Source organism: Asparagus officinalis, chromosome 10 (genome assembly GCF_001876935.1).
Source record: "Asparagus officinalis chromosome 10, Aspof.V1, whole genome shotgun sequence".
Lineage (NCBI taxonomy): Eukaryota > Viridiplantae > Streptophyta > Magnoliopsida > Asparagales > Asparagaceae > Asparagus > Asparagus officinalis.
Window position 1 is genome coordinate 2,259,497 of NC_033803.1, and position 9,208 is coordinate 2,268,704.

The window sequence follows — 9,208 nt, forward strand, 5'->3', positions numbered from 1 at the left end:
ATAGAATAGGTTTTTTTGGAGTAAATTAGGAAAAATTGGAAGGGGTTTTGGTAAACCTTTTTTAGTACTTATATATGCTTATGTGGATGTTTTCATTATATAAAAGTATACTAGATTTAGTATTCATCTTTATTTTATAATTTTTTAAAGTCTATCAAGGATTAGGAACAAACTCCATATTATCTTTTGTGTCACTTTAGCCCACTTTTAACCAATCATTTTGTCTTATGAGCTTTAGTTATTCTCATTATACCTTTTAGAATGCTTTTTTTAAGTGTTTTTCACTTTTACAGTGTTATGTTTTCCCATGTCAAACTTGTTATCTTTTGTGTCACTTTTAACCAATCGTCTTGTCTTATGAGCTTTAATTATTCATTTTTCTTTTAGAATGCTATTTTTAAAGTGGTTCTCACTTTTACAATGCTATATTTTCTCAAGTCAAGTTTGGTTTCATGTCGGTCTCAATGACATGATAATTCAAATTGATTTCGGATTACATTTACTTCCTGTCAATTCAATTATCAATATAAAAATTTAAATTGGGTGTAGTTCATTTAAACGAATGTTAAAGAAAATAAATAATCACAATCCTAAAGTTTAGATATATGAGTAAACAAAAACCATCAAAGTGAAACCGAGAAACAAGTTTTAGTAAAGAAATAAACCAAATATACTTAATCATGATATTTGACCATGTGTCTTGCACATGCATAAAACCTGATAATAACAAAAAGCATCATACTTCTTTTGTTAGTTTTCTTTATAGTAGTGGCCCACGTTTTAGATTAGTGGTCATGATTTATGATTAGTTTTATAACTAATTACTTATGCTAAATTCCTATTGGTCAAAATAACTACCCACATTGATGGATTGTGAGTGGTTATTCTATTTAAAAAGCTTGGTCCTCTCTCTACCAGTTAATGTGAATAATTTCTCTCCATCAAGAAATTTTCGGAATGGCATAAGAGGGCTAGGAGAGAGAAACTCAAGTCTTTAAGATTGTTCAAGTTTCTTCAAGTTTCAAATCATGGATCAAGGTACGTTTTTCTTAATGAATGTTCATAGTGAAAATCATATGTTCTAAGATCTTGGTATTATGATGATTAAATCAAAATAAACTTGATTTACTTATGAAGTTATGTTTACAGATTAATTATAAGCCAAGTAGGTTACAACCCAAAGCTGCCAAGCATGCTCAGGATTCTGGTTCAATTGTGTAAATTGTGCATTAAGAGATATTTGAATCAGAGCTCTACCCAAAGTCCTCTTAATTACTTGCACTAATACAACAATATTGAACAACTTGTAACACGTCAATGTGTAGTAGAAAATGAAGTACTAAGAATTTCTTACAAGAGCTTTGCTACAGGGACCCAAAATATGGGACCAATAAAAGGGACAAGTGAGGTGTCCCCCTCCTATTGAATAATGAGTTTGCCATCATTAATGATGACCAATTCATTATCCAATAGGAGGGGGACACCTCACTTGTCCCCCCTATTGGTCCCATATTTTGGGTCCTTTAAGAATTTTTCCAATAGGAAAGACTTCCTCTGTAACTCTATAGAAGTAGACGGTGCTTTTCTTCTGTCTCTTGCCCTCTCCTTGAATTGAGGATGAAGATCATTTAAATGCTCATATTGCATGTAAATAGTAGATTTTTGATTAAGTTTCATGACAAACAATGCTGACTGAAGTGTGGGCTTTATACTATTTTCGCAGGGTAGATTAAAAAAAAAAAAACCCTTGACATCTATGGTCTTGTATAAATTGTAAGAAGAAAAATTCTTAAAGGACCCAAAATATGGGACCAATAGGGAGGACAAGTGATGTGTCCCCCTCCTATTGGATAATGAATTGGTCATCATTAATGATGGCAAACTCATTATTCAATAGGAGGGGGACACCTCACTTGTCCCTTTTATTGGTCCCATATTTTGGGTCCCTGTAGCAAAGCTCTTCCTATTGTTTTTAAAAGGACAAGCAACAATTATAGCACAATACTTCATTAATTGATCCACTTGCGTCTTGATAAATCTCTTTATCTCACCAACCAGCTAACCCAACCTATTGGTTATTAATGATATTTGAACTTTCTGCTTTAAGAATTTGGCGCATTATGATTTTTGACAATGAGAGTTATGATATTTACTGCTGAAGACCAGTAATAGTACTCGGACACTCGGTCTCAAGGCAGATGGACACTGGACAGTTGATCACATCCACTAGTTTTTTTTTAATATTTAAATAATAAGAATCAAACATATTCTATTTCATAACATCAAGAAGAACGACAAATTTTTAAAACCATCCGGTTTTGAAATTTATTCCCCAAAAAAGACCTCTTTCAACCTTAATTTTAAAAACAGACCTAGTTGGATGAAACTGGGTCTGTTTTTAAAGAAAAAATTCCAAACTTTACGGGAGTTGAACTCCCGTGAAGTTTTTTCTCATAACAAAACTTCACGGGAGTTGAAACAAAACTTCACGGGAGTTCAACTCCCGTGAAGTTTGGAATTTTTTTTCTTCAAAAACCGACCCAGTTTCAACCAACTGGGTCGGTTTTTGAAATTAAGGTTGAAATGGGTCGTCTTTTATAAATAAATTTCAAAAGTGGATGGTTTTGAAAATTTGTCCTCAAGAAGAATCTGATTACGGATATGATCTGGACCGGACATCAGAGAAAGAGTTACATTTATATCTGCAAGCGAATTGAGCTAATTTATGTGCACAAATATTATAACATAAGAAGAGCATAGGCCCTTAAAGGTCACCCAGCATTCACCGAAGATTGACGGGAGATGCGGTGGGTAAGCAATAACCCTGTGCAACATGAGCACAAGGTTAAGACAATGCGGCATGAGAAGATGTGGTGGCCAAAATGATCTCGAACAATAATCTCAATAGTGGAGCAATCAACATGAGAGGATGCATCTACATTAACTTTCACCAAACGAGGGTACTGTGAGAGGGATCTTGTCCAATGGACGACTGATCAAAAGAAGAGAACTCGGGTACCAAATTGCAAAAGTTTAGAATTATGGGAATGCACATTTTCATCTTTGTCAGAGCAGAAAATTTAATCACATATATGTGAGATAGAAAGAATAATAAAACAGATAACAAAAGCGGATTTTATACAAGGTTTGGTAATTAATATGATTATATGAGTTAATTTTGGAGTGAAGAGAATTTTAAAATAAACCCAAAATCCCATATTTATTCTCAAAATTTGACCATATGCAGTTTTTTTCCTTCAGAAATCGACCCAATTTTGGCTGCATCAGCATCGTGATCAGAAATTGGGTCGTTTTAAAAAAAACGAACTCCTAATTAATCGGGGTTTCCAACCTTAACTAATTAGATGAGTAATTAGTTGCAGTGGGCATTAATATGCAAGGGGATAATAGTGTTTAACGCCAAACTAGTCGGGGTCGCCAACCCCAACCAAAACTGTCAGGATTGGCAACCCTGACCATTTGATAGAGTTTGCATGGAAACGGTCGAATCGAAAACTTGGCTAAGACATGAAAACTTGGCCATGATCACAGCAAACTCATTGAAGTTGATGACGTCGTCGCCGTCAGTATCAGCAACACGTACCATCTCTCCTTAGTTTCGCAGAAGTTGAGGGAGGGGGGGGGGGGGGGGTCATGGAACGAGCGAACTCAACGGCGAAGTTGATCTAGCCATACCATCGCGGTCGAAAGATCTGAAGACGTCCAGGAGGTGCTGCTGATTGGCAAAGGCCAGCTCGCTCATCAGAGGGGCTATTGCCTCGACGAGCTCCTCGAATTCAGTGGAACCATTGCAGTTAGAATCCATGTTGGTGAGGAGGGCGTGGATCTGGTACCAGCCTGGCTCCAGACCAAGAGAACGACGGAGGGCCGCCGGCTCCAAATGGGTGAGGCTACCATCTGAATCCTCGTCAAAACGCTTGAATATGTCCCTCAATTGTTTCGGATGCTCGCTCCGTTGTTGTCGGTAGAATGAACCCATCTGGTGGTGCTTTGCCAATTGGTCGGGATTCACAACCCCGACTAGTTTGGCCACAACCCCCCCAAAGTCAGGTTGTTAATCCCGCCAACAATTAGAAGTGCTCCTAATTATTCTGGGTTGGCAATCGCACAACTAATTAGGAGATCGTTTATTTTGTAACGACCCAGTTTTTTACCACGATGCTGATGTGGCCGAAACTGGATCGAATTCTGTGAATAAAATTGGATAGAGTCGATTTTTGGAATAAATTTGGGATTGGGTCTATTTTAAAATTTTCTTCTTTTGGAGTACAATCAGACTATAGTTCCATCAATAATTAACGAAGGATTAAAACCACGATCATTTCTCTTCTTTTTCTGGATACATAAATAATAGCGGTTGAAGTACATATTTATAGCTTAGGGTTTCAATTTATAGGGTATAGTCATAAATTAAAACTCTCTTCCTATACACTGTTATCCATCTCCTCACACTCATGGTGCAAATTTGTAGTCATCCAATTCCTTGGTGATAACTACTCTTCTTATAAGAGCAAGGGCAGCAAGCTCCTTGCACCCCCTCTCAAGGCCTATGTGGCGGTGGGAGAGTTTGCAAGCCCTCCAGCAAGCTCCCAAGGAGCTCCCAAGCCATCTCCTTAGGCTGACATGGACATTGAGAGCTTAAGAGCTCCCAAGCTGTGCAAGATTTACAAAACCACCCCCCCACAAAAACACAATTGCAGAGTGATCAAAATCTGCCCAAAAAAAGAAGCAAAAAATCCAACATTTTCCAAAATGAAGAATGCTCGATTAATCAAAATAGTGACTTTGACCAGTTCTAATCTGATAGACCATCTCCATATGAAGAGGTCTCTTTTGAGATGAGGGGAGATGAGAAGGGGTTGGTATTCCTGATGAGAATTTTAAGTGGCTCATATTCCGCAAACAGAAAGCCAGGTCCACAAGAAGGATTTCCAAACTAAGAATGTAAATGTATGAGCATTGAGTAGCCAATAAACCTAATCCCGAATTTTGTGTTACGATACTGAGAAAGGCTTTTATCAATTATTGTTTTTAATGGGTTTAGAAATAGTTTTGTCAAGAGGTATTGGTTCTAGGAATGTTACATATTTTTCCTAGTACTATGCATAAATTTTTGGTGTTAAGCTATGCTTCTATTAATAGTAGCCGGTATAAGAATACCATCAGCCACCTTTAATTAATTTTGAAAATTTCAAAAAAAAAAAAACAACGCAATTAATTAACCTATGTACATCATATGAAGTAATGTTTCAAAAATTATATGAAGTTGCTAATTTTCGTCCATTGATATTTGATTCAAACATGTCGAAATCTTTTGAAATTTTGTTTCTAAGTATTTCATGTGTTGTAGATCACGTACATTAATTCTGATTTTCAATTATAAGCCCGAATTTTAAAATTGAGTTAATAGTATTCCCATGTTTGATGCTATTAATAATAGCATAGCTTAACTTTGATTTTCTGTATCTCTCTTCTTTTACTCTTATATGCTACATGTGTTCCTTGTCTTGTTCCTTAATACTAAGATATTTAGGGGAAACTGCTCCTTAGCCCCTACTATTATAAAAATTAAAACATAATAACTGTAGTACATTGATCCATGGAACAAATTTTGGTGGCCGCTTGGTCCTTCTCAAATCAGATGTATCGGCAACCATTGCTGTACTCTTTTCATCGCAAACTTTCCCTTTAGAAAATCAAACAACTCTCCTTTGGTGGCCGCTTGGTCCTTCTCAAATCAGTATTATCATCCATACCTCTATATTACATGTCCTTCAAACTCCCTACCTGGCTTATCAAGGACATTGACAAAATTAGACACAATTTCCTATGGGGAGGGACTGCTGTCAACTCCAGAGGTAAGCACTCGGTTAAATGGGATACAGTTTGCTCCCCTAAAGTTTGTGGAGGGCTAGGTGTTTCCAACCTCCATCTCTTCAACATCTCTCTTCTCTCCAAATGGCTTTAGAAATTCATTGATAGTAACAATCACGTAGGCAGAGTACTTCAGTCCATATATCCAACCAACCTTTATAACCTCCCTCCCCTCAATCAATGCTCTAAATTCTAGAAGGATGTTCAATCTTGCTACCAATATTTTTCAGGTTTTATCAAATGGTCACTAGGTAAGGGGTTCAGGATCCACTTTTGGGAAGATAAATGGATAGGGGATAACTCTCTAGCTAGCCTCTTTCCTCTGGCATATAACCTAGCTTTCTCCGAGCATGTATCCATCGCATCTCAAGGGAGATTCTGTGGAGATCGCTGGTCATGGAGAGCTATCATAAGGAGACCCATTCACGATAGTGACATGTACCAAGTTCAAGCCCTCACTCAGCTACTAGCAGCTAGCAACCTTATCCTTCCTCCATAGATGACAAACCTACATGACCCCTGTCGGACTCTAAGCTTTACTCAGTAAAATCTCTCTACTCCCTTCTGTCTGAATGAGGTCTTCGCAGAGTGTCATCATATGGAACAACTTGCTTCCTAGTAAAGTTAAATTCTTTCTCTGGCTCCTAATCTTGAATAGATTGAAGACCAAAGATAGGCTATCCTCTCAAGGCTGGGTAGGTGATTCAACTTGCTCATTTTGAAGACCAAAGATAGGCTATCCTCTCAAGGCTGGGTAGGTGATTCAACTTGCTCATTCTGCAGTGAACATGCATCCCATGATCACCTCTTCCTCTCGTGCACCTTCGTCAATCATATTTGGGCCCAGTTCCTACCGAGAATTAACATCGACTCACTCCCTACTCATATCAGCCAGTGTTTAGACATATGTTTGGATCGATCCATCGATAGTTCAGCGCGTCTACTTTGGAGTTTATGTTTCCTGACAATCTGTTGGGTTCTTTGGAAAGCTCACAATGATCGTATCTTCTCAAAATCTGTCACCACTCCACAACAAATAACCTCAAAGTCAGCTTACTATCTTCTTTTATGGACAAGTGCTTCCTCTTCCAAGAAGGCTCTCAAACTAAAAAACCTCATTCGCGCGAGAGGACTATCAGAGCTTATTTTTTCCAGCGAGGATAGTAATGGGAACCTCTGATCTCTCGGCAGTAGTATTTTGTCCCTTTTGTCTATTTTGCCTATTTTGTGACTCTCTTCTATCTGCTACTTTGTTGGATACAGTCATGTACATATCCTAATACATCTAATAGTGATTTGGTAAGTTTCTCCATCTCGGGGGAAGCCGCTGAAATCACCATTAGATATCTCCTTTTGTTTAATTTGCATACTCTGCGGTTTAATATACAAGTAATGATAGGGCATTTGGCCCTATTTTCCATCAAAAAAAAGTTTGGAAGTAGGAGAAGCAACAAATAATACTATTACGATGAATAAATATTTCACCAACAAATAATACAACATAAAGATGTTTTATTCATGAAAACTTCCCCATGACTTCTTGAAGGAGCTCATCCACTAGAACCCCATATGCTTTCCCTGTAACATGAAAACTATCCCAAAATACAAACTTTGAATCATCAGGACACAGAACCGTTTTTTTATTACACAATGGCCAACGTCCAAACTCTCCAATGCCACAACAGCCCTTCTTTGATTCCTCAAACCATACAAAAATTTTGGGGTTAATTGCATATAACCCCCTATAGTATTGTTGTTTTGGACTTACTATCCCTGTGGTTTTCTTGTTGTAGATAGACCTCTGAGGCTTTTTTTTAAACCCTTGGGAGGAATTTTGCAGTATATGCCCACAGGTGAAATTAGTGAGTCTAATATATAGTCAAAAAAATTAATCTACAAGGTTTGTCTGCAACAACGAGACTATAGGGGTAGTACGTTCAATAGATCCCTTTGGCGGGTCTTCCTATCGATGTTATGCTAACGGTGTTTTGGGTTATGCTAGTGATCAGCGTCTTACTCTGGTTAAAATGTGTTCGTTCTTATTTTGTTGGCGTGTTGAAGATCGCCTGATAGATTATGACCTCTAGGTGACGACAATGTCCTCTCCCTATCTCGTGATCTTTTCGTTCGATCATTCGGCATCCCAGACTTCCATGTTTGCGGATTCTATCAAGTTTATATATGGATGAATAGGGGACCTCACCCTGTTTTTACTTCAAAAAAAAAAAAAGATGCAAAACAATGATATATGATAGTAGAAGATATGATTCATATGAATAAATGAAGCTTTACCGTATTTTGATGGGTATTGAGTAAGGCCAAGCAAAACATGATAAAAACCTACCATAAAGGTAACAAGTAATGCTTGTGACAGTTGTCTTTTATCTTCATCCTCAGTTTAAGGAAAGGGCAAGAGACCAACCATAAAAAAGAAAGAAAGAAAGAAAGAAAAAAAAGGCAGCAGAGCATACGGCCTAGTTCTATAGAATTTACAGTGGAAAGACAGCATCAAATTTGAAAGAGAAGTCTCCCTCTCACTGTTCTTAGGGGGCCACGAGCTAAAAAGGACAAGCAAGCAACCATCAGCATCCTGATCGGTCTCTTTCCCCCCACCAATCAACCAAGCCTAAACCCAATTGGTAATTAATGATACGTGAACTTTATACTTCAAGATTCTGGTGCGTTATGATTTGTGACAGTGAGAGTCATGATATTCACTGCTGCAGACCATTAATAGTCAGGCACTTGGTCTGATCACTACAGATGAACACCTGGTCACATCCAATTGGTTGAGGTGCATTATGAGGGGGATCTTGTCCAATGGACAACTGATCAAAAGAAAAGAACTCTGATACAAGTGCAAAAAAGGTTGGAATTAATAATGGGGATTCACACTTTTATGATTTGTGACAGTGAGAGTCACCAAGAAAATCCAACCATGCATTCAATCTATATCTATTATTAAAAGCTCTTATCTTTAGAAACGCCACTTAATAATTTCTTCTTTTTAAAATCAAATTATTAAATTAAAAAATCTATTAAAAAAACTAATATGTGCAAACTTTTTACCTTTAGAAATGCCTTTTTGGCTTCCGCGCATCTGTTCATTGGAAAGGAAAAAACCTTATGACTCTTGGCAATTTCTTCTTTTTTTTAATCAAATTATTAAATTAAAAATCTATTAAAATAACTAATCTGTGCAAACTTTTTACCATTGGAAATGCCTTTTTGGCTTCTGCGATCTTGCATCCCCAGTCTCCGCCCACAAATCCTCTCGCTTCGTCGTCTCTGGCCAAACCGCCGGTGGCTCTGC

At 37.5% G+C, this 9,208-nt stretch overlaps 1 protein-coding gene across 1 annotated transcript; it reads right to left on the reverse strand.

The window, feature by feature from the left end:
* LOC109825441 (probable calcium-binding protein CML15) lies at positions 3,653-4,000 on the reverse strand. Its single transcript, XM_020392295.1, has one exon. It carries the CDS (start codon positions 3,998-4,000, stop codon positions 3,653-3,655), a length of 348 nt encoding a protein of 115 aa, XP_020247884.1.

What these genes read in the sequence shown, in the direction of transcription:
- LOC109825441 (XM_020392295.1), bottom strand. Translation starts at nt 4,000, where the DNA reads ATGGGTTCATTCTACCGACAACAACGGAGCGAGCATCCGAAACAATTG.